General features: G+C 36.7%; 1 protein-coding gene across 1 annotated transcript in view; it reads right to left on the minus strand.

Moving 5' to 3' along the window:
• Positions 1-1,222: 1,222 nt before the first annotated feature.
• Positions 1,223-26,953, minus strand: part of nr3c1 (nuclear receptor subfamily 3, group C, member 1 (glucocorticoid receptor)) — a 34,263-nt gene continuing 8,532 nt past the window's right edge. Inside the window, exons 3-9 of the mRNA XM_052154827.1 lie at positions 11,201-11,355; positions 10,056-10,172; positions 7,962-8,246; positions 6,181-6,325; positions 5,948-6,078; positions 4,012-4,169; positions 1,223-3,488 (exon numbers count right to left, since the gene is read on the minus strand). Coding sequence (XP_052010787.1) covers positions 3,336-3,488; positions 4,012-4,169; positions 5,948-6,078; positions 6,181-6,325; positions 7,962-8,246; positions 10,056-10,172; positions 11,201-11,355 — 1,144 coding nt within the window. The 3' untranslated portion in view covers positions 1,223-3,335. The remainder of the gene's footprint in view (positions 3,489-4,011; positions 4,170-5,947; positions 6,079-6,180; positions 6,326-7,961; positions 8,247-10,055; positions 10,173-11,200; positions 11,356-26,953) is intronic.

Here is a 26,953-nt window from a genome sequence, read left to right on the forward strand (position 1 = left end):
CTAACATCATTCATACAGACAATAAATACAGAACAAACTTTCGACCAAGAACCAAGCCACACAAAGAACGTAAGGAAACACCACAAAGACAAGCAAGTACATCTCCAATATTGTGCTCAACGTGCTGGTGTATTAATTAAATAATTGTGGTTTATCCGATAGCAAATCGATGTAGACTCAAAGAAGGATGAAATGGTTCTTAAGGTTTTGTCAACAAACTCCATAGATTTCATCTTCACTGTACTGATCATTTATTTCACATTCTGTCACTCTTTTCACCAATCTGTCTCATGTATATATATGTTAGATTAGATTTATGTTTAGAATAGTAATAAAGTTTGTCTGTGTTCAAGGATGACTTGACTGTGGTATATTTTAATAAATAATCTCATCCGTTTCTGAAAGATTTGACTTCAAAGCTGTACCTAAATACGTGTGATATTATTTTCAATAAGTCAAGAGAATAATATCAATCATAATTCACTTATTCAAGCTAATTCCTCACAGTAGAAATTGTGAGCGGATACAACGAGACGTTGTATTACGATTTCAATGGTGGAGAATCTATTAAGACAAATAATCTAGTTGTTTGTTATCTAATTTATAATGGTTGTCGAACATGACTAATTCCATTATACATTTCATTACCTAATAAGGTACAATAAGGACAGTTTAATTTAGTCCATAGGTCACATATTTCAAGACCCTAAATTCCCATCTGACTTTAGTATGTGTGCAAATTACCCTAAATATAATGGTGGTAAAATGCATGCAAATTACCCATTTTAAGTGACCCCGTCCACATCTCTAAATTATATATGTAATAACCTACACCAGGATGCATGCATTATGTCAAAGATTTCAACAACCATACATGTATATCTACTATAGTGAATAAAAAGAAAGAAAAGGAATTGCTGGATCCCAACAGGACATTAATTTAAGGCTACTAAACTGTGCTGGAGATGGAAAACTACTGTAATGTGTAACAGCTGTTAATCTCTTTTGCAGTGGAGGACTTTTATTTTAAGCCTTGTATTATACAATGAATGGTTGTTAATGTGTTTTGTTTTGGGAGCAACAGAAAGTTTGTGCCTGGCTATCATCACAAAATGCAACATGCCATTTTCTTTTTTTTTTAAATTGTACTTAGTTTTAATGTTAAAAACTGACAGATTTGTAATAACCAATTAGCTTTATTAAAATACTGCACTACTCAAACTTGATACAAAAAAGACAAAAGTGTTTATGTAAATGAAATCGTTGGCAGAGATAATTTAAATATATGCTTTCATACAATTTAAAATCTTGCCTTCGCTGACTCACAATGAATTAATTTATGACGAAACATGTTCAATTGTTGATAAGGAAGTCTGAATCATTGCATTACAAATCCTCTTCAGCAAAATACATGTCCCACCCACTCCCCTCCCATCTTTCACTGTTTACACAATAAGGTCTAACAGAACATTTTATAAAACACATTGCAAAAGTTCATGTAAATACATCTGTTTATTTGTATCATATATATCTGTAGGAACGGAAGAGCAAAGTGAGAAAAGTACTGCTCGGGTATTGATTAGAATTTGAGAATAACGATTTCTAAATCTGTACAACACAATGCAATGCTAAGCAGGTTGAAGCTGGAGTCTTATCTGTTTATTTATGTACGCATTGAACGATGTATTACGCTTTCACAGAATAAATTCTAAATATTAATCTTCTCTTTTTATCTTTTTTTTACCCCTCTCAAATGTAGACCAACTGTTAAGACAAGCACAGTTTCAGATTGTACAAATTAAAATCAGTATATGTTTGGCACAGAAATAACAGATTGCAACATTACAGGTGAGTAGAAATTCCCAGAGTTAACCCTGCTCCTGCACTACAGTATCACTCATTAAACCAACAAAGAGCGTTAGCACTCAGAAAGAAAAAAACATGGTTAGTTTGATGGATTAGCCTCCACCTGATGGAAAAAAAAACATGTACTGTACACTGTCATACTAGAAACAATCTAGAGCTTCAGAAGTACTGAAAATATAACTGAATCAGGCCTGAGTTGTGATGTCACAAGATGTTTGATGTATCTATGTATGATTGTATTGTGTTTTATTCTTTATCAGGGACAAAAACAAAAAAAACATTCACCTTAAACCAGTGTTATATGTAATGTTATATGCATACATTGTTTTGGTTGTGTAATGCTGCTGCACTACTAGTGAAGGAACAAAGACGACACATAAAAACATGAACAAAGTGTTAGACTCAGGATTCACATTGCATAATTCCTATATGAATTAACGGGTGAAATTTAATAAGAAATGGCTTTCTTACACTAATACACATAGTATATTTCTGCAAATCAAACATAAACCAGCTTTTATAAAGCATTTAAAAGGAGTGAAAGTGCTCATGTTGCATTTCTCAACTGACGTCCAACCAACATAGAAAGAATGCCGATCGTCAGACTCCTTAAATTTATGCTATATCAATAAGGATACATTTCTTAAGTTCACACAACAGATAACCGAGCAGCCAAAAATGAACACGGCCATTTGTAAAATTACAAGTGCAATTGGGTATAAAAGTACAATCAACTATGAAGAGGTCCTAACACAGCGGATGCAAAATGTCTGGTGCGGACAGGTAAAGAAAAAGGCTAAAAATAAGCTAAAAAAAAAAAAAGGCACATTTTCCCTTTTCTGTATATATATGTTATTTTTTAGCAGTTAGCGACATGTTTAAAACTGTAAAGATATGCTGTTATACAAAATGTATTTGATTTCCAAACCAAGCTGAAGCCATTATTTCTGTACATATTATTGAAATTATTATTTGAAACTTGTATCAGATGAAGTTAAAAAAAGTCTATATTTTGACATAAAATACCATGTTTTGAAAAGTTAATATGTGTACTACATAATCTGTGCATACTGTACTGTAAGTGCTGTGGCTCTGCATCTGCTCCAAAAATAAAAGGCGTCTGAAAATACATATGTTGACCTTAGAGAATTAGCTTTCCTCTATTAACTGTTTATGCTGGAAGTCAAACACCTGAGACAACATGTATGGGATAATCTGTCACTATCCATAAGTTTAATAGTTATGTCATTAGCTTATTAGAACCTTTGCTTTAATTACCCGTCTCTTCCTCTGACTCAACTTTTTCTTTTTTCATCAATAATGGAGTTCTGTGCTGGGTTGCATACAGTCCCTGCCACTCATTCTCCCCATGCTGCAGTGCAAACTTAAGTCTGCTGTCATGGGTGGAGAGGGGAGACAGGGAACGTGGTGGGCATTTAAGGCATCATGTCCTGCTGCAGGGAGGAGCTTCACTTCTGGTGAAAGAGTAGCGGTTTGACACTCCCAGCTTTGAATTTTGGTAACTGGTTGCTGATGATCTCTGCAAGCATTTCGGGAAACTCCACGCTCAGGGATTTATTCACAAAGGTGTAGAAACAGAAGTTCAGGAGTCCACCCACCAACTGCAGAGAAAATGACATGTTAGGAATTTGCTGCTTTACATTATACAAGCAATAATCGAAGAAAGTATTTTTTTTATAGATTTAAAATATATAACATATTTAATTAATATTATATTAACTATATATATTATTTTTTATATTAATATATTATATTAGAAATATGCAGTATATATAAATATAAATAATAATATAGCATATTTTATATATATATATATTTTTTTTTTTAAATACATATAAACTATACAACATAAATAATAACTTGAAATGTAAACAACGTGAAACAGAATTCACAAATACATTTACTTGGTAACATCAGCAGAAAGATTTATGAAAGATAATAAATACAAACATGTTTCCATGGATGAACGTTGACCGATGAATAATATACAATAAAAATAATATTTAGTAAGAAAGTAAACAGGGTCAATTTGTATTTTTATGTTTTCTTTTTAACCAAAAATGTACATTTATGCTATGAAAATACAAAAATGTACGTGGATTATTAAGGGGAATAATAAATTACATCATGCATGGAGTCCAGTAGCTTAGTTAGCTGATAGAATCGTTGCCAGTTCTGGCTGGAGTTCTCCTCTCTCTTCACAATGGCCTTGCCCAATTCTTTAATGTAGGACATTCGTAGCTCATCGAACACTGATTGGCTCTTCAAACCATCCTTCGGCACTGAAAAACCACAAAAGGACAATAAAAAGCGTTTTCCATCATTTCCTGTAAAACATTGCTCCCATAAAACTATTTTATTGCTTTGTGACTAATCTCATATGAAACAATCAATCATCGCTCCAAGAATGCACTAAATTCAATCTGACTGGATTGATGCCATTCATATGGATTCTCATCAAACTTGCATTGTACAGGTGAAACTCGAAAAATTAGAATATCGTGCAAAAGTTCATTAATTTCAGTAATTCAACTTAAAAGGTGAAACTAATATATTATATAGACTCATTACAAGCAAAGTAAGATATTTCAAGCCTTTATTTGATATAATTTTGATGATTATGGCTTACAGCTTATGAAAACCCCAAATTCAGAATCTCAGAAAATTAGAATATTGTGAAAAGGTTCAGTATTGTAGGCTCAAAGTGTCACACTCTAATCAGCTAAACACCTGCAAAGGGTTCCTGAGCCTTTAAATGGTCTCTCAGTCTGGTTCAGTTGAATTCACAATCATGGGGAAGACTGCTGACCTGACAGTTGTGCAGAAAACCATCATTGACACCCTCCACAAGGAGGGAAAGCCTCAAAAGGTAATTGCAAAAGAAGTTGGATGTTCTCAAAGTGCTGTATCAAAGCACATTAATAGAAAGTTAAGTGGAAGGGAAAAGTGTGGAAGAAAAAGGTGCACAAGCAGCAGGGATGACCGTAGCCTGGAGAGGATTGTCAGGAAAAGGCCATTCAAATGTGTGGGGAGCTTCACAAGGAGTGGACTGAGGCTGGAGTTACTGCATCAAGAGCCACCACACACAGGCGGGTCCTGGACATGGGCTTCAAATGTCAAACGTCTTACCTGGGCTAAAGAAAAAAAGAACTGGTCTGTTGCTCAGTGGTCCAAAGTCCTCTTTTCTGATGAGAGCAAATTTTGCATCTCATTTGGAAACCAAGGTCCCAGAGTCTGGAGGAAGGATGGAGAGGCACACAATCCAAGATGCTTGAAGTCCAGTGTGAAGTTTTCACAGTCTGTGTTGGTTTGGGGAGCCATGTCATCGGCTGGTGTTGGTCCACTGTGCTTTATTAAGTCCAGAGTCAACGCAGCCGTCTACCGGGACATTTTAGAGCACTTCATGCTTCCTTCAGCAGACAAGCTTTATGGAGATGCTGACTTCATTTTCCAGCAGGACTTGGCACCTGCCCACACTGCCAAAAGTACCAAAACCTGGTTCAATGACCATGGTATTACTGTGCTTGATTGGCCAGCAAACTCGCCTGACCTGAACCCCATAAAGAATCTATGGGGCATTGCCAAGAGAAAGATGAGAGACATGAGACCAAACAATGCAGAAGAGCTGAAGGCCGCTATTGAAGCATCTTGGTCTTCCATAACACCTCAGCAGTGCCACAGGCTGATAGCATCCATGCCACGCCGCATTGAGGCAGTAATTAATGCAAAAGGGGCCCAAACCATGTACTGAGTACATATGCATGATTATACTTTTCAGAGGGCTGACATTTCTGTATATAAAATCCTTTTTTTTTAATTGATTTCATGTAATATTCTAATTTTCTGACATTCTGAATTTGGGGTTTTCATAAGCTGTAAGCCATAATCATCAAAATTATATCAAATAAAGGCTTGAAATATCTTACTTTGCTTGTAATGAGTCTATATATTAGTTTCACCTTTTAAGTTGAATTACTGAAATTAATGAACTTTTGCACGATATTCAAATTTTTCGAGTTTCACCTGTATATGGAATTATTTTAGCAATAAAGGAGCTCACCTGTGCTCAGCAGCAGAAGGACTTTCATGCACAGGTATTCCTCATTTGAAACTTGCAGCCTGACAAACTCATTGGAGATCTTCAGCATCTGTTCACACTGATCAGTCATGTATGGCAGCTTCATCCTCTCTCTGTAGACACATACAGAGCTTCCTCATTCATGTGTGAAACACATATTTGTTGTCGTTATTTGGAGTTATATGGGCAGTCAAACTGCTAAATGAGATACATACTGATTAATCACCAGGTCTGGAGCAAAACACAGCATATTTCCATTACACTGCTGGTATGATCTCCAGCCTAATCCAAAAGACATGAGGAAGAGCCAGGAGCATTGCAGGAGGGTCATCTGATCATCCAGGTGAAGGTTTCGGAAGCCTAAAAGTGAAGAATAAAACAGAGGTTTTCTTAAAGCATGCTCAATAGCAGAACATTTTCTGTACTGACAGTAGCATATGAAAAAAATAAATAAAAATTATTTTCATTTATTATTTTGTCTTGTTGAATCCGTTATGTAGCTTCTGCAGGTCAGTAATAGATTTTTTTTTTTTAAATGTATAATGCTAAACTTCTAATAGATTCTGCAACTGTAAATGTTTTGACTATTAATTCTTACTGTAGATTTAGTGATGTTATCCAGAAGAGATAGTATCAAATATCCGTTCTGTGTAACTTTACTTACAGGGAGCACAATAAGCTTTAAGGGTCATATAACCCCAAAACAATTTTTTTGAGAGTTTATTGCGAAGGGGAAAGTGATTATTTTTTCATTCAAATGAGCCATTTCAGTCTTCCAGTTTAAAAACAGAAGTTGAAGTAACGTCAAAAAATGAGGTAATCTCTTATGTTATGATTGGTTGGACAGTACACATGAGTTTTTCAAAGGGTTGGCCAGGCAGGGGCAAGTGATCAGTCTGTGGTGGCACAGAAATGTTCGGGCAGCATTTTTATAATGTCGGACTGTAAGTGTGAGTGAATACAATGACAACTGGGACGGAGAGGTTTGGCGACCTTGGTGTGCGCACATGTTAAGTTTGTACATTTGTAGATGAGAGATGATTTCACCTCTAAACAACTAAATTGTGCCAAAAAAATGACACCCAAAAAAAATGACTAAAACAGCAATTGTGAGTGGGGTAGCCAGGCTTCGGTCCATGGTGGCCACGGCCACCCCCTAGCTTCGCCACTGCCTCATTCATGAGTTCACATTACAGAGCAGAATTCAGACTCATGGAGGTAACATCTGTTCTGGGCAGGTGCGAGACTTCAACAGCACCCGCCGAACAGACATGAGAGGGGACTTTTACACTGAACACCGTGATGAGAACGAAATCACTTCTCAGAATGGATAACAGTCTATAACTGGACCGACACAAGTGCTCCAAACATACGGTTTAAAATTGTGTGTATTAGACCCGTTTACTTCTCATTATGTGCCTTACTGAGCGTGATTTTTCTCTTTAGAAAAATAATTTTCTGTGGTAATCAACATTATGCCACAAATGCGGCCAATAGACTAACTTGTATTTAACCTGAAACAATCCTTGTAGGAATAGATGTTTTGATGGTAATATCTGCTCTGAATTCTGTTCTCACTTCTTTCTCAAAAGCTTGGGACAAAACATCCAAATATTTTGGCAGAATTGCAATCTGTTCTATCGTCTTCATTCATCACACTTTTGTCCCATGATTTATGTACAGCAAAGTGCCCCAAACCTCTTTCGTTTTTATCTCCAATCATAATGTGATGTTCAGCCATCTGTCTTGTTTATGCGTTTGAAAGACCCTCTGGAGATACTCACGTCCCTCCTTCCTACCTCCGTAACCCCCAAATTTGACATCTTTTCACACACCCACTCCATGAGCCTTTTTTCAGACTAAGGTTTGAACAATTGGTTCGGAGTGGGTTCATGACACTTTAAACCTGACCCGCTGGCACATTAGGGAGCCACATCACATTTGAAAACATGACCCTTCAGAGCACCCTTGTTTAGAATGAAATTCCATGTTGTACCTGGCAGAGCTTTGGCCCATTTGACCGCAGAGATGACTTGCCGGCCACCCAGCCTGTTCAGAGTGGTCATGAGGCGGGTGGAAGTGTCAGGTATGGTGCTGTCATATCCGGCGTAGATAGTGTCCGGCTCGATGGCCTTCAGTAGAGATAACATGGTTGGCACCAGCTGAGGCATGGGTTTTGGCACCAGTGCCCGTGCCTCGGGCAGTGGAGGGAGTGTATGCTCGGGAACCGATGGCTGAAGGACTACCTTGCCGGATGGACGGGGCTTCTTGGTCTTACGGGCTACAAGTGGATAAGCAAAGTTAAAAACAGTTTAAAACACTTTATACCTTGCTGCAATTTTAAATTTGTAACAAATAGGTAGAGTAGGGCTAGGTGATTTATAGAAATTTCGATATAAAATTTAGCATTGTCCTAAATATTAGAATGATTTTAATGCGCTTTTCATTTGGCCACTATGTTTCCTAAAGAGTGTGTCATTAACCTAATTTTAAGATTATTCAGGGCAACACAGTTAATTAAAATAACATCAGAATATTGATGAGATTATTAAACTGTAAAAGGCTGTAATGCATGTTTTTTTCCATCGGCATGGCAGCCAACATAAAGAACTGTCCTCCCGTATTTTTGAACCTGGCATCATACTGTATGCCATCCCCGCCGACAATGGGTGTGTTCCATTCAGAAGTGATCACATTTTAAGTCATTCTTACTAGAAATTTTGTTTGGTACAACTCTACTGCATTGCCAACATAATTGTTCTCCCTTCGAAATGCCCAAGGAATGCATTATTTCCACCGTTTAGAACGCAATGAAAGTGGCAACAAGTTTTTGGAGGCTAATACAAAATAAAGGGGAGAGGGCTGCCTTCGTGGGATGGCAGCACCGGCATCTCAGTGCAGGATAGTTTTGAGTTGATTGATCTCGCATTTGAATGTACATATGGATATGTAACTTGATACTTGAAAATTCAATTGAATAAACTATACATTCATTTCTTAAATATTTTTATTCGACTAACTACACTTATTTTATTTAAGATTTGTTTTATAAATGTCTAATTATTTAAAAGATGACTGCATTTTCTCTAAGGATGCATGCAGCAAATGATTAAAGATGACCACATCTGCTGATCTAGAGTCAGCTTTTCCTGTCCCACTCTTGCCTAAACTTTGGATTTGGGTAGGAGAAACTGATCCTAGAACAGCAGTTATGGGCAGCTTTATGGCAGAGCAGAAATAGGACACATCTGAGTGAAACTCCTAAGGATTTTTATAGTTCCATCCGCACACTTTACTTCAGTCAGGCTGCACGAATGACAGCCTACATTCCATGTTTCATTTGTTTCTTTTTGCTATCAGAACAACATGTGATGTAATAAGGAAAACACCACTATTCATTCTTGAGATTTCCACCGCAGCATACAGGTACACCGACCTTGACATAATATAAGAAATATTTAAGATTCCACACAATTTCGTAATCAAATAAGCTAATTTGTGACATTAACTGTGTTTACTCATTTTGAACAAATGGACAGTTTTTCTTTCATTAAAGCACTTAAGATGTGCTGTGAAAATTCACATGCAGGATTATGATTATATTATATATTATAGGACAAAATTTACACAAACTGTTATGCTACTAATATCATTTGTATTGAAAAATAGACGATTAACAGGGGGCTGCACAGCCATTGACCAGGAAAATAAAAAAATGGCACTTCATGTCAACCCCTGACATGTCAAATACACACTGACACTGCAGTTGAGTGCTCTTGGTAAAATAAATCCAACCTTTTTTTTGGATAAAGATTTTTACTTTATTCATTAAACATTTTGAATCTACATGGATTCAGTGGCTGTTTGGATAAAATGATGATTCCTCTAATAAAAATAAATAAATAACAATAATAATAAAAAAAATACTAAGTAATTTCAGAGCAAATCTATAATTATCGAGATATATATGGATACATTTATTTTTTAAATATCAAGATATCATTTTTGTCGTCATATCGTTCAGCCCTAATGGACTGACATTTGAGGACACACTGGTAAATTTACATAACTGCAAATTTGAGTTACTTACCTTCCAGGTTCATGCCTGCCATGAGACATTTGCGGAAACGACACGCAGGGCAGTTTTTCCGACGGATTTTGTCAATGATGCAATCGTTCCGCCCAGCACACAGATAATTGTGTTGCCCTATGAGAATTAAGTGTGAATTAGATAGGACTAACATCATGTACTGGTTCATATATGCTTTATAATAGTATAAATACAATTATGGAATAATAGTAATTACAGCAAGTTGCTACATTTACAAAGACATTTCTTTCTTTTGAATAATGTGCACTGATGAATCATCCACAATTAGTGGATAGAAGTAAATAATTTAATTAGATTGTTTATTTCAGGTACTGGAGAGGTCTCTATTTATTGTGTTGCATGTATTGTGCATCTGCCTGTATATCAGTTTGATTAGGTCAATTCTGACACTTAAAGCTCAAAGTTAAACCGCAACAGTGGTTTTTGGAGTTCACCAGCTCTAAAAAATACCACAATGCATGAATTTAACATTGTTTTCTTTCCACTGTGGGAGACACTCAAAAATATACACTCGTTATTTTAAAATCATATTTGAGATATCTGTATGCATTAGAGCAATATTGCAGGGATACTTCTTTTGAACGCCTACAGGGGAAAAATGCATTTTGACAGACAAATGATTCATAGTATGAGTTGCAGGAATAGAGACATGCAGTGAGAAGATCATGAATGAAGCATCTGGTCCCTAATTTTTAACGAATCAGGTAAAGATGGGCAGTGAGTATATCAGGCACAAACAGATAACATAGCAAGCAAACAGATAGCAAGACTTGTGCATTATATTCCTGTACAGTAAGTCTGCTGAAGGCATACGATAAAAAACAACAAAAAACAATTGTAATTTTTGTATGCTAATAAGCCGCAAGCTTGATTAAGAGTGAGAAAAACCACTTGAATTCCAGGTTGTTTCTTTTGTCATTTAGAAGACATGGAAAATGACACACAAGTTGCATGGACTACTTTTAAACTACTTTTGTTAAACTTTGGAGTGAAAAGACAGAGGAGGAATCTTGTTGTGTTTCACATAATATTGCAAGTTATACAGGTTTGAAATGACATGAGGTTGAGTATATGATGACATCGTTTTCATTTTTGGGTGAATTGGCATGCTAAGACTTCCTCACCTTCAACTGCTCTTTTAAAGAAGACCTTGCAGCTTCCGCAGGTGAGGACTCCATAATGGCAGCCTGAAGCTTCATCGGAGCACACCAGACAAATCTTGTGCGTGGCGGACTTTCCCCCGGTTGAGGGTGTGCAATTTTCAGGTCTCAATGCAGGACTGAAACACACAGAACAGATACATCAAAACACAGGAACATATTTCCTTCTACGTGAGTTGCTCAGAGTCCAGAAGTTCAAACTAATCCACAATAGCTGCGGGGACTTCATCTATCTTCACCAGTTTTCATGCTCCTACACCATTCCAAAACAAAATTGAGGATGACAGACTGGCCACCAGGGGGCGACTGCTGAATGCAACCTGGGCATTGAGCACCAATCCGTCGCCATTCTGCAACATGCCACATTTGCGATGCCTACATATGCATTCAGCATGAGAGAAAACATAGAGGGGGAGGGGGGACACAAGAGGGCCTTTACAGTGAAACAGAAAAAATAAAACAATGGCTTGCATGCAAAGCTGTCAAGATAGGCAGAGCAAAAAGGAGGAAAGAGCAGTTGCACATCCTCTTTAGACAGCACGATTCTGCTGAACTCCAATAACAAATAAGATCTGCTTTAAGAACTTTCATTCAGTAGCCAGCAGTGTAATTTAATACACTGTGCAGTGCATGAATGCATTGACTTGCGTTTTTGAGCCTGTTTGTCAGTTAAACCAGACAATTAAAACATGAAGATAATTATTTCCTGGACACATATGAGTCAGGCTTCTATGTGCAATATATGGCTGGGCTAATCAGAACTGGGTTAAATGAAATATGGTGGAGAAATATTAGTATACTGCATACAGAACAATATACTGGATTTGGCAAAGGCAATTAAGAAGAAGAGCAGTAGAATAGTGTGGTATCATTGACATGCTGTCTGAAATATTGAAAGCATTGGGCTTTTCACCCTGGGCTAACGTAATCTTGTTCCATGCTTCAACATGTTTCATACTTTACCCTGGGTTAGTAATTAATCCTGGGAAGTCATGTTTTGAGATTTAACAAAATTTATAGATTTGTAAATGACAGGTACTCACCCTCATGTAGTTCCAAATCTGTATGACACAAAAATAGATGTTAGGCTGTATGTTAGTCTCAGTCACCATTCACTTTCATTGCATCCTTTTTTCTATACAATTAAAGTGAATGGTGACTGAGGCTTTCATCCTGTCTAACATCTCCTTTAGTGTTCAACAGAAGAAAGTCATATGGGGTTGGAACAGCATGTGGGTAAGTGAATTATGAAAGAATTTTCATTTTAACCCATGTTAAAATATAGACGTTGACATGACAACTTCATAATTACCTACTACTTGTTTTGAGGGTGCACTGGTATGGAAGCCCAGGAGTGCCATTTACAAAAGAATGAAGGAATAAATGATCAATCTATTAATTTGAAAATAAAAATGTGAAGAAAAAAAATGCACAAATATATAGATTTAATTATGTTTATTTAATTCATGTTTTAAAATGTCATTATATTTAACAATAAAATTGTACATTAACTCTTTCCCCGCCAGCGTTTTTAAAAAAAGTTGCCAGCCACCGCCAGGGTTTTTGACGATTTTCGCTAAAATTTAATGGCCCGCAGAATATTTTCTTCCATGAATATATGAAGATGCTATATATCAAAATAAAGATCTGAGCCTCTGCTTTTAGGCAAAAAAAAAAAAAAAAAGATTTTATTTTATCTTCATTTGTTCTTTTTTTATTGCCACTTGAACAGAGGTAGGTTTTGTCAAAAACAACATTTCGGACAAAAAGCTGAGAAAAAGGCATTTTTATCAAACAAGTGCTTTAGTATTAGTATGGTGTTCCACTTCTTCACATTTGAGACGATCGCAGTCTGTTTCTTTGATCAAAGAGTTGCGTACTCTTTCAAAACATGCGCGCGGGTCTTCCTTACCGTATACCACCTAAAACACGGATACCCGGAAAAATCTGTGTTTGGTGGGGAAGCGTTTTTTCATAAAACCCGGAAAATTCCGTGTTTGGTGGGGAAAGAGTTAATAAATCATATTTAAATGCACCTTTTAAAATGGGTTTTAAAAAGCATTTGGCAATTTCTTTTCTTCATCCATTTGCTTTTGTTATTGTTTGATTTTCCATTTATTTTACCGTTTGTCAATTCAACTCAGCATCTCACAGCAACAGTGAACGAGCCGCCATTAACTTCTGATATGTTTCGCATCCGTTTCTTGTGAGCGGGATTCACAAATTCAATAATATTATGTAAACTGCTCGTACCATCGTCCAATGACAGGCTGTCTTACATCCTCTTCGAGTGGGTGTGTTTAAAGAACTATAATCCAAGCGACTTGTTGCAAACATGCTGGCCGTTAAATTTAATAGCATAAAGTTATGCCAATGTTCTCTATCAATTGATTTTGCTGCAGTACACTTTTTTTTTATTAAATAGAAAGCAACAACCTGACCTATGATAGGGAAAAAATTAGCTTATGGCAGAAAAATAACCAAAATCCCACTCTCTCGGTTTGCTTTTTACTCATTAACAGACCGCAATTGATGACAACAAAACCCACGTGACTTCCTCTACATTACATATATCCTAGTGTTAATCAGTACAGTATCAGTACAGTGTGCATTCAATGGCCCCCATCCTGTTACCTACTAAATCATAGCAAAAGAGCTCTCTGAACACCACACAGAGGTCTGGAAAACTCACATTCAATCTGTTTTAGGGACAACATTTTCACTGTCAGACTTTGTATTAGCTTATTTGTTTGTTATACATTAAATGGCCCAAACAACATTTTGCAAAAGCTCAGGAGTATAAATCACTTGTTTATTTGACAGAAATGCCTCATTCTTGGATTAAATAGCTCATTCTTGTGTCTCCCAGAATCAGTGTGAGTGCAAAAGCAGCTTTTAAAAAAGGAAATGGCTCTTACCCTGAGGAAAAACACATGAAAACAAAAAAGGAAGTAAGGCATGACATGGTTGCCTGTGAAATGCTTTTCAAAGGCTTGAATACATTTGATAAGAAAACTGCCACTGTGAATCAGGCTGTCCAATGCTTTTGCACTTTATAACACAATCGTTCTTAAAATAAAACTAGCAATGCGCAATAACTGTTCCATGAATGCATAATCTAAACAGGAAAGCTTTTTCCGTTCCCTTTTTGCAAAGATGACTCATCAAGTTTACAAACAAACAACAACAAAAAAAGAATCTAAAATGTAGGTCACACTGCAACCAGTTATTCCACATTCAGGTTTACTCAACCTGAAATACAGTTAGAGTATATGTACACTTCACACTACTTTTTTTTTTTTTTCAGAATTAAACCATGTGTGCCCAAAGAGGAATGTTTTGGAAACTGATTATAGCATTAATTAAAAATAGGTATCTATTGTATTATCAATAACCACACATCAATTTAATTCCATATTAAAGGTGCTGTAAGTGATTTTTGGATTACATTATATACAGAACACATCCTTCTTACCTATAAGATATCACTTAAATAGGTGCCATGACATATCACACCTGTCTCTGTAACAGCCCTAGGCTCAGTAAACAGTAGAGAAAAAGATGTCTGTGGTCAGATTGTTTGTTAAGCAAATTAGAAGACTTTCCGCCTGTCAATTATTGTGCACGTTCACAGGACAGCCCACATATACACTTGTAAAAGTGCCGGTATGGTGTCTTGTTCCCGTGAAAGCTCAGAGCGACCCATGTCCTCCATATGCTCTAAATCAATGGTCTTCAAGGGTGTGTGCATGTCTTTGGAGAGCGGGTTTTGGAAAGAGGGGGGAGTGGCTAGTTTATCGACAAGTCTGGTGGAAATGCCAAAATTGTTAAAATCGCTTACAGCTATTTGTCTGCACCCAGTTGCTATGTTGTTTGGCAACTGTCAGCAGTTGATAGTTAGGATGATTTTTTAAATTGTTTAAAATGCTGCAAGTAATTCTGTTTTGTAATACCCAGTGGTGGAAAGAGTACTGAAAAATCATACTCCAGTAGAAGTACTGTTACTTCCCAAAAATACACTAAAAAACACTACATTAATCTGATTCCAAAAAATAAAAGGGAGACATAACAGAAATGAAAAGATTAAAAAGTTATTTTCAATACACTGATCACCATTTTATATCGGAATATATGAAACAATTACATTAAAATCAATTTATGTGTAGGATCTAAATTTCCCTTAATGCTGACAGAGCGTTATTGTTGTGCATAAAACATGTTCAAACAATGCAAGGAATGCAAAAAAATGCTAAATAAGCAAGATCACTTGGCACGTCATGTCCTGCACAACAGAAGATGTAGAGCAGACATGGGAAAAGTTGTTTGGTACAGGGGTTTCATCATGCTTAAAAACAAATAATTCACTCAAAAACGAAAATTCTCTCATCATTTACTCACGCTCATGCCATCCTGTATGTGTATGACTTTCTTCTGCAGAACACATATTAAGATTTTTAGAAGAATTTCTCTTTTGGTCTATTCAATGAAAGTGAATCAGTGCTAAATATTGAAGCTCCACAAATCACATAAATCAGCATAACATTAGACTAATCAATGTGCCTCCAGTGGTTTAATCCATGTCTTCAGAAGCGATATGATAGATCAATATTGAATTCCTTTTTTTTTACTAATTCTCCTCTCTGCTCAGTCAATCTCCACATTAAATTTCTTCTTGTGTTTTTAGTGATTCACATTCTTCATGCATATCGCCATCTACTGGGCAAAGAGAAAAATTTCTAGCAAAAATTGATATAAATATTGATCTGTTTCTCACCCACACCGGTCATATCAATTCTGAAGTTGTAATTCTGAGTTGTATGTATTACTTTTATGTGCTTTTTGAAGTGTCAACATTTTGGCACCCCTTCACTTACATTGAATGGACCTACAGAGCTGAAATATTCTTCTCACAATCTTACATTTGTGTTATGAAGAAAGAAAGTAATTGACCGATGGCATGAATTTTCATTTTTGAAAATATTGAACAAATTGTCCTCCTTTTGAGATACAATGTCCCACATTGAATTAGTTCTTGTATCTTTTAAGCCCAGAAATAGTTGTGTTCTTAATTTTCAGAAGTTTGTGACTCGTGGAATGTTCTGCTGAAGTATCGCTCTGCAAATGCTGATACTTTTCGAAATTAATAAAGGATGAGCGTAATTATAATTTTATCATCTCTACTTTCCTGGTAATGTATTATTCCAATTAACACACTCTCTACATCAGGGGTCAGAATTATAAAAAAAAACGAACAATATTTTCAAATTATATTATTGTTAAAAATATCACTGTTTTATTATATTACATTAATACTTTTAAAGCTACTCAAGTTCTTCAGCCAAAAGTAGTGAGTGGTTTTCTCATTTCCTTGTTATTGTTGTTTGATTAATATCTTTTATATGACATAGCCTACTAGGCAGTGCTCTTCTACGCTTTTTGTTTCAAGACGGGCATTGGCCGTCATGTAACCGCATTAGCACTCAAACATCTGTCAATCAAACAACACGCAGCTACGTCAGGAAATAAAAAGTAAATATTTTATATTTCATCTAGATCAACTAACCAGTACTTGTCTTGCTATCATGATTGATGTAATGAACACCCCTGTTTTAGAAGTATAACATAGGCTAAATATACAGCTGTGGCCAAATGTATTGACAGTAACATACATTTTGTGTTTTGCAAAGTTTGCTGCTTCAGTATTTGTAGATTATTTTTTCACATGTTTCTATGGTATACTGGAAAACAATCATAAGCATTTCATAAGTTGTAAAGGCTTTTATTGGCAAAAACAATCATTTAATATTGTCAATATTTTCCGTGTTGACCCTTGTTCTTCAAAACCTCTGCAATTCGCTCAGGCATGCTGGATATCAGCTTCTGGGCCAAATCCTGACTGATGGCGATCAATACTTGCCTTATTAGTGCTCGGAGTTGATCACAATTTGTGGGCTTCTGCTTGTCCACTCGCCTTTTGAGGATTGACCACAGGTTCCAAAATTTCAATGTAATGATATCCGAGCCACTTCATTATCACTCTTGCCTTGTGACATGGTGCTCCATCATGCTGTAAAATGCACGGATCATCACCAAATTTCTCCTGGATCTTTGGGAGAAGTTGCTCTTGCAGGACGTTTTGATACCATTCTTTATTCATGGCAGTATTTGGGGCAGAATTGTGAGAGAGCCCACTCCCTTGGATGAAAAGCAACCCCACACATGGATGGTCTCAGGATGCTTCACAGTTGGCACAACACAGGACTCATAGCATTCACCTTTTCTTCTCCGGACTATCAATTTTCCAGATGTCCTAAACAGTGGGAAGGGGGCTTCATCAGAGAAAATAACTTTGCACTAGTCTTCTGTTGTCCAATCCTGAAAGTGATTTCAACTGACTAAAACTTGTTCACACTTGATTAGTTAAATTATGTTAGCTAGTCATTTTGTGCCAGTGCCAAAAAAAAAAAAAAAAAAGGGAAATTTGGGTTTTTGTGATAAAGTAAAAAAATTGGGGCCAATGAATTTTTGCAATTATTTAAAATGCATCTGATCACTCTGCACAATAATCTAGAAACAATGTAAATCATCACCACAACAACTCAAGCAGAAAACTTTGTGAAACTTTTGGCCACGGCTGTAGAAAACTACTCAAAAGTTTGATCAAGGACATCTCTCTTTTTTCCGATAAACATCTAGATAATTTTATTGCCCAGCCCTGTTGATAACATTGCATTAATCTCTCACAGCAGCCCAACAATCTCAGTGATAGAAAGCTAATTTACAGACTGCGTTATAGACACATAGAATCTAGTAAGCAGAAATATGAAATTTACCTCGATATGTGGCTTCAAATTAGAGGAAGGATTAATGCTGATATATGGCTTGAGCAAGTTAAACTCACATGACACGATCAAGCAATTGGCCTTGATCATGCGGCTGCGATGTTCAGGTGTAAACTGTGCTTGAGACATTCTCAACAACCATAACAGTTGGCGCCAGATCTGCAGCTGGCGTTTTTTACATGTGATATGATGGGTGTCACGAGACTCTCCCTAGCCAATCATGTTGATAGATAAAAATCAAATCAGGACAGGGAAGTAGCGAACACAGACGGTGGGAAAATAGCGCAGTAAAAGAACAGTTACAGCAAATATACGCAAGTAAAAGTATACAAATTTTAAACTACTAAATAAGTAAAATTCTTTGGAAAAAGTAGTTAATTGCAGTAACGCGAGTATTTGTAATTCATTACTTTACACCTCTGGTAATAACACAAGTAAAATATGACTTATACACAATTATTGTAAATGTTGTCCTGAGAGAGCTGCTCCACCTCCAGAACGAACGGTTCACTTTGCAGGGCCGTTCCATACTGATCCAGACTCGATGATGGTCATGGTATCTTTTTACATTGTAGTGCTTGAAATCAGATTTTGCAACTGACCATGTCACTTGTGCTTGGAAAAGCACTAATAGTAAACAATATCTGCCTCTGAAATAGCATACTGTTACAGTTTGCACTGTATTTGATGAAGGATGCACTTCTCACTTTTCTTTTAGGTATGCACACAAGTAGTAATTTTATTTCTGTTGCAGCCATTTTCTAAAAGCAAAAAGCCTTTTGAGAACAAGCATTAGAGTTATTATAATAAAGGAAATGGTGTCTTGCAACACCCCCTAGTCGTAGTAAAATCACTTTCACACATGGTCCCTTATGGCTTACCATGTGCCCGAACGTGGTCAGATTCATGTGTAGAAATATTGCGTTCTGCCATGGACGAACATTCAAGTTTAGTGAACTGTGAACAGCAAATCCATATGATGAGAGAACACATTAGCAATAGAAGATTGACATGTCACAGGCTAACCTCTTGGCTCAATACAAAGAATATATATTTAAAAGCTGCATGTTTTATTGTTTCTGGAAAGTGAGCAGACAATTTATAAAAAAATATTAAGAATGTAGTATTATTTGTTATTTATTATGTATTATTTAATAAAAACAAACAAGCCCTCCCACATGACATCATATCCTGCCTGGTCTGTTGCATATTCAGAAATAAATGTGTGCGCTTAAGCCTAGAGTGATGGCCACTTAAGGATTCCTGCACACAGTCCAAGAATTTGCATGCTTGCAGACAACTAGTTTTGTTGTGTCGCGCCGTTGACTTGCATTGTAGGCACAGTGTAAGCTCTGCTCAGCCCAGCTGTGATGCAAAAGGGAAAGTAGGTCAAGCCAATGGCACTCAGTGCTTCAGGCTGCTTGCATGCTGTGCCCCTCATGCACTTATAACACAAAGGTGATTTACATCTATTAACCAATTCGGCCGACTGTCAAGATTTCTGCTCTACAGAGAGAGTAAGCAAGAGAGAGAGAAGCAAAATAAAGAGAGAATGCCCTCCTTAATGACTGTTGTACATGGGTTGGTCACTGTCAAACATGCGATTTTGGGAATGATATTCCCAAAGCAGAGATACTGTGATAAAGCTTCCCGATGTGGAGAATTCACAGTTAAGATGTGATTTACAAAAAAAATAATGCAGTGTAAACATCAGCAAGTTGGTTTTCAAGATTTTGCCGAGTTTGGTAATCTACTGAACTCCATAAAAAATAAAAAGAAAGATGGTATGTGGACATTTTGTAGAGTTGCCAGTCTCCTGGATTGCAATAAAAGGCATGGTGCCTTTAAGAGTAATATTATATTTAAAAAAATACAGTGGTACCACAGAGTGTAAAATGTGGATGCTTAAGTAACGCTTCAAATGTGTGCATATAATTATAATAGAAACAAAACATAAATCTACAAGTGCCATCTCAACCCCCTTCAGAAACATTGGAGAAAGAATCGCCATGTACATTTTTGTTTTTACTTGCCAGACTTTTGACAAATGTAAGCATAATACAACTGAAAACTGAAAAAGATATTAAGCAAAATGAAAAGGGGGCATCTTTACATATACTGCATATAGTTTTCATATCCTGTATGATTTCACGCAATATAGTATTCAAGATTATAGTTTGCAGAAGTTTGAAGATTGCACAAATATTGCTAAGTTACAACACATGCTTTCTGTTCCTGGTACTAAAAAAAACGAATGAATGCGTTCAAATTAATGAATACCTTCCTGGCGCTTTTGTTGTTGATGTCAACAACAAAAATAATGTCACTTGATGCATGTCCTTGTACTTGAAAACCATGAACAAAACTATGCAACATAAAAGGAAATGCAACCCAGGATACATTAAATACATGTTATATTTTTACTATGGTGGGTCGGCACTTGAGTTCCAATGTAAAGTCTGGGTCCTGAATCAAAACCAGTTTAGAACCACTGAGTTAAAGGAACAGACAGGAGCAGTCTGGCTGCTCTGTCGTGCACCTACAGTATGTTAATTGTTAATAATCGTAGGACATTACTTTAAAAGCTCACACAGCTGGTGTTATTTTTCATTTAGTAGTTAATTTAACATGCTATGCTAACATGTAAACTAACATAGCTTTAGTTATGTAACAGTTACATGCCATTATTTTCATCATGTTTATTATTATAATTCTGTTTTGCTTATTTATTCTATTTATTTTCAAATGGGAGAGTTTTTTTATACACATACTTCCATAAAAAAAATTTGTTTCAAGTTTCAATTATAATAAAGTGTTTGGTCAACCAAAAAAAAAAAAAAAAAAAAACAACTTCAAGAGTCATTGTAACTGATAATAATAATTGTGTAATACCGTGAAACAGTGATATTTTCTGAAATGTTATCGTACCGTGAAAACCTCATACTGTTGCAACCCTAGTCTCTAGTCATGCTTTAAAATGGAGAATGTTGTGAAAGCACTTAAACAAAAGTTCAGGATTGAACAATGTAATTATTACATATCACTGCTCAACTAAAGCGATGGTGACACTGCAATCAATGCCACCACAGGACCAACTGCAGCCAAATAAGGTCATTAAACTTCAGGGCGCGTGCTCACGAGACACAAGCAGTAAAAGATGTGGCTGAATACAGCACCTTAATCGCCAGCAAGTAAAATCTGAATATTTACTAGCCAGTGGCTAATAACAGGCATATTTAAGTCACATAGCATGAAATTTGTTTGCATATTTGAGTGTTTTACTCGCAATGTAGAAGGCTTTCATCTTCAAACAAATGATTTTGGACTTATTCTACAAACTAAGATTGATTTTCTTAACCATTTTTGCCACCCATATGGCTTTCTTTTTTGACTGATATTACCAGTTCATGTTGATGTTTTCCAAAAACTTTTAAGGGACACTGTACTTACTGTACTGTACTAATTTACTTTTATAATTATGTGTGTGAGTGTGCATGTGCAGAGTGCATAGGTGCCAATCCCGTGTGTGCTCAAGGGCTCAAGCATCCACGAAGAAGCACGAGGTATTCCCCCTTCATTTTCTCTACTGTCATTTCAACATCAACAGATTCATTCAGATGTTCATTCAGTTTTTTTTTCGTGCTATAAGTCAGAGAGAGAGCATTGTGCCCAGCATTGTGCCCCCGCATTGTGGGGCAGCTACTGCAATCTGTCACATACAGGATTCAAGAGCATCGACACAACATCTGTTGTTTGAATTTCATGAAACAATCTTGAACTAAAATCATGTTTCTCTGATGGAAAGTGACATTAGTGGATTTATGAAGCTAATGGTAAAATTATATATATTATATGCAGTTAATATGCATTTTGGACCAAATAACAACTATGTTTGTGATCTCTGGGATAGACAGATTTGTTTTTCCCCAAAAAACTTCAGTATTTTGGGCAGTGGGGGTTCAGATGTTTTGCGTGCACAGATGATTTCATCATCGGATTATGGCATCACGTATTGCATTTTTCCTCTACATTGTGCAGCCCTATTGCCATTGGTTTATCAGTTATGTTAACAGTACTTTAAATAGCTTTCTAGCAGAAACCACCAGCCAATGCTAAAGCTACTGTAGTTCCAATTTAGGCTTTTGTTTCACAAGGTTAAGAGACCCAACAATTTCAGTCATAACCATGATTAAAAAAAAACAAAACAAATACAGGTATTTTTATACCATATTCCACCCACATTTTGTCTAGTGCAAATAAAAACAGTGCAGTTAATCAAAATTTTGTGATCGAATTTCATTTTGATTTTATCCTGGCTCTGTTCACTGAACAGTGTCCATCTGGAGAATAAGAACCATAAACCAGATGACATTCCATGTCCATTTTGCAAACTTCACTTTCACTGTTTGTGTAAATGATTATGAACATGTCATTGCCTATATACTGCATCCATCTGGCCAATGAAAATCAAAGGAGTTCTTTGTTTGCATTGTAGAAATAAAAAGCTGCTTTCATCAGGTTCAGAGTAGTTTAAATTAGTGCAATGAAGATTTCAGGGTATAATTACTTCCCTTAATGACCAGAAAAGTCTGTCCTCATTTTTAACAGTTTATACAGTGTTTCCAGAACACTGTTGCAGTATCCATACATTTCCAAGATAGGCTCTTGGGGCTAACAGTTTTTTTTTGCCAGAAAACTATATTTTCACTAGTCCAAAGGTCCTCATTGTGGCACTGGTTATGCGGAGTTAAAAATACTTGGTGGGTGTGTGCTGGAAGAGGAGAGGAGAGAGAGAGAGACAAGGAAGAGAAAGAGAAAACAAGCAGCTTATTCACAGCTGCCAGAGAGCACCGTCCATCTTGATTGTATGAGACCAAGAATGATTTCAGTAAAGCTTTCGGGAAGAATGTCTGAGTCAGAGTTAGTATAAATCACAGGGTTTGGCTCAATTAAAGCCCACATTCATTATGGAGAGACAGACACACTGAAGAAGAGACAAAACAAACAAAAAGGGCCGTGGACTGATTCCATGTCGCGTGCGAAATGAAGTGGCACCACTGACATGAGGCCAACCGTGTTTGCTGCATAGTGTGCACACAAGATAGAGAGGGTGAGAAACAGCTACCTTCTAAGCTAGCAGCAAGGCACTAAATGTCACATAGGTTGGGATGCAATCACAAACAAATCCTACTCCTAATAAAAACCTGTAGACCACAAAGGCCTGATAATTGAGCCTACATGTAAATTGAAGATGAAAGCGCTCTTCTGTTTCACCATCTGTTCCTGCTCTCTGTGACTAAACAACTGACTGACTGTTTTTTCCACAACCACCAACTATTCAGCTTTAGGGTTATTGCGACGTTATCATGCCGTTCCATCTCACACATGATCGAGCACTCAGCACGAAAAAAAATATTCAATTAGGGCTGGGTGATAGGACGATGTATTCGGATATCAATGATATCTTACAAAGATCCTGATGCCGACTGCGAACAGACGATGATTGACAATATCAGGAAATGGCAAAACCATGGATCTGGGAAGTCGCCAAATATATTAAACAGTGGGAAGGGTGCGAGACTAGCACACGCCACCACCCACAAAAGTGTATTGTACGCTCACAAAAGCTCCTCGTCCAAATGTATTTCATGCATGGGTAATTTTGCTCATTTACCCGCAACAGGCGGCGACCTGTAAGACGTCACGGAGTGACATGTGACAAGAAATGCTGTTAATCACAAAGACACACGCTTGAAGAAACATACTTCATTATATTTTTAAGAACAGACAAAAGAAAATCGGTCAATGCGTGTGTCTGATTAGCTGTTTGTTCAGGGGCGTGCAACAGGACCCTGTCATGTGGAACACACGCATGTCAAAATGTATCACTCTTTTTTCTGTTTCATTCATCTGAAAACTGTGCAAGAATACTACTGTCTATGAGAATGCTGCAAAATATCTCGGGAGGTGCTTTGAGTTTAGTTAACTTTATTTCCACACATTTGGCATGCATTGTGAATGCAACTCTGCAGGTTCAATATTATATAAGACGAAAGTGATTAAATCATAAAATAATACAAGACACGTTCACCTTGAACCTAAAATTGAGTTCTACTTTATTTAGGCCAAAATGCAATATAAACACATATTTGATAAGAACACACATTTGGCAGCATTAAATTTGGGAACACAAGGGAATTTATTAGGCTTATTTATTCTGATTATTATTGGCTTTTATTCTTAATCTGTACACTATAAGTAATTTTCCACCTGTTGTCGTTGACGGATGTTTCCTTGATGGTAAATGGAGCCATTGGAGATGGTAAATCTATCCCCCCAAAAAATATCTTTGTCCCCATGTGCACTTGCAATCTGTAGTCTGGCTTTTTTATGTCGGTTTTGAGCAGTGAATCGTTTTACTGTGGATATAGATACTTGTCTACCCATTTCCTCCAGCATCTTCACAAGGTCCTTTGCTGTTGTTCTGAGATTAATTTGCACTTTTCGCACCGAACTAAGTTCATGTCTAGGAGACAGTCTCCTTCCTGAGCGGTATGATGGCTGCGTGGGCCCATGGTGTTTATAATTGCGTACCATTGTTTGTACAGATGAACGTGGTACCTTCAGGTGTTTGGAAATTGTTCCCATGGATGAACCAAATTTGTTTCTGAGGTCTTGGCTGATTTCTTTTGATTTTCCCATGATGTCAAGCAAAGAGACGCTGAGTTTGAAGGTAGGCCTTAAAATACATCCACAGGTAAACCTCCAATTGACTCCAATTTGCCTATAAGAAGCAAATTGGCTTATAATTAAAATAGAATACAAACATTGAAATATTGAAACAATGCTTGATTACCTAAAAATGTACAAACATCTGGTTGGATCAAGCGTTAAAAGGAACAATCCTTAAGGACTGCAAAAAAAAAAAAAAAAAAAAAAAGTACATAAAGGCTTGACATAATTTTCTGGAATTTTCCAAGCTGCTTAAGGGCACAGTTAACTATGTGTAGGTAAACTTCTGACCCACTGGAATTGTAATATAGTCAATTAAAAGTGAAACAATCTGTCTGTAAACATTTGTTGGAAAAATTACTCGTGTCATGCACAAAGCAGAAGTCCTAAACAATTTGCCAAAACTATAGTTTGCTAATATTAAATCTGTGGAGTGGTAAAATTTGGTTTAATGACTTCAGTCTAAGTGTATGTAAACTTCTGACTTCAACTGTATAAACTCCCATTATTATCAATGGCACTGTCTACACAGGAAGCCTCCATTGCCACGCCAACAGTAAACTGATGTTCAGTTTGTGCTGCGTGCAATGGCACTGCTCCTGCCGACAAGACAAACAAATGGTTTAGAACATTTGCTTCGACATGTCCAGTGAAGACAGCCTCAAGCATTTGAAGAGCATCGCATAAGTGGACACAACTGGTGTAAGCAGGGTGTAAGTCCACATTAAAGGTCCCAGCACACTCCCAACGAAATCAAAAAATGAACAAGTGTGAAGACATTTAGAAATTATTGGCAAGCTGGTGCAAATTTAATTACATATAAGTGGATGCGTTTACTAGAGTTTGTCATGCAATTTGTTTTGTTTAATTAGCCTACAAATGTAATCAAATCTACTCAAACTCATAAGTGCCCATTCACTCTTGTGCCATCTGCAGCCAAAAGCTACTGTATTCACACATCTGCCCAAAGTAAGATTCTTTTGGTTGTATTCTGCCCATAAACACTCTTTTTATACTCCAATATTTGCAGTAGAAACAGTGTGATAAAATTACAAAAACAAAGTGCAATCGGCACATATTATGGCCGCATATAGCATGTTAGTGCATTAGCACCATAATTGCACATGGTAAACACTACAAATGATAGTTAGTTGATGTTTAACATGTAGTCTTGAGTGTCATCATATTTAAATGTACCTCTAAATGCCTCCCACAGCAGCGTGGCGATTATCAGAATGTTCACAAACAGTATGTCATTACCCAGCTGTTTCAAACTTCTTTTTGGCTCTTAGCAAAGAACAAAAAGGCATTTGACCGTGAGTGTGCTGGGGCCTTAAAGGGGACCTATTATGCAAAATTCACTTTTACATGGTGTTTGTACATAAATGGGAGTCGGCAGTGTGTGTACACAACCACCCTACATTGTTAAAAGTCCACCCACTCTTTATTATATTTCTATTAATCGAAAACATTGTTCAAAATGAACGGTTTTCATTTCTGCTCTAAAGTGAAGTCAATTTAGAGCAGGCCTCGCCCATGACTGATGACGGACTCCACCCTCCTCCCCCGAGAGATCTACACAGAGTCCGCCATGTTCTTCTGCGCTGGAGCAGATACAGTGAGAAGAATAATGTCTCAGCTTCATAAGTGTCATAAGTGTTCTGTTGTTGGCTGTAAAAGTGAACATAAGAGTCTTCATGTACTCCTGGCATCAGAGCCACTGAAGACAGTGGACAAGTTTTGTTTTTGAAGGAAATGTGCCCCAAAACATACAAAAATGTGTGTATGTTTGTGCAATTCATTTACCCCGGACTGCTTTTTGAATGAGTGTCAAAGCAGGATTTTCAAATAATGTAATTCTCAAGCATGGATCAGTACCAACTGTTTGTGTTCCAGCTTTATATCCTGAAGATGTAAGTATCGCACTTTATATTTTGTGAATGTTTGCAAATTGCCTTTCCAAATGTGCTTGTTAGCTGATTCCACGGCTAATGCAGCTAAAGTTACCATTGTTTCTGATTGTATTATCGGACACCACAGCTATGACATATTTTGAATTTTTTTACACGAAAACGCTTAACTGTCAGTTACCATTGTCTCTGATTGTATTCACGGAGAACAGATATATATATATACTCATATA

This window comes from Xyrauchen texanus, chromosome 23 (genome assembly GCF_025860055.1).
Source record: "Xyrauchen texanus isolate HMW12.3.18 chromosome 23, RBS_HiC_50CHRs, whole genome shotgun sequence".
NCBI classification, from domain to species: domain Eukaryota; kingdom Metazoa; phylum Chordata; class Actinopteri; order Cypriniformes; family Catostomidae; genus Xyrauchen; species Xyrauchen texanus.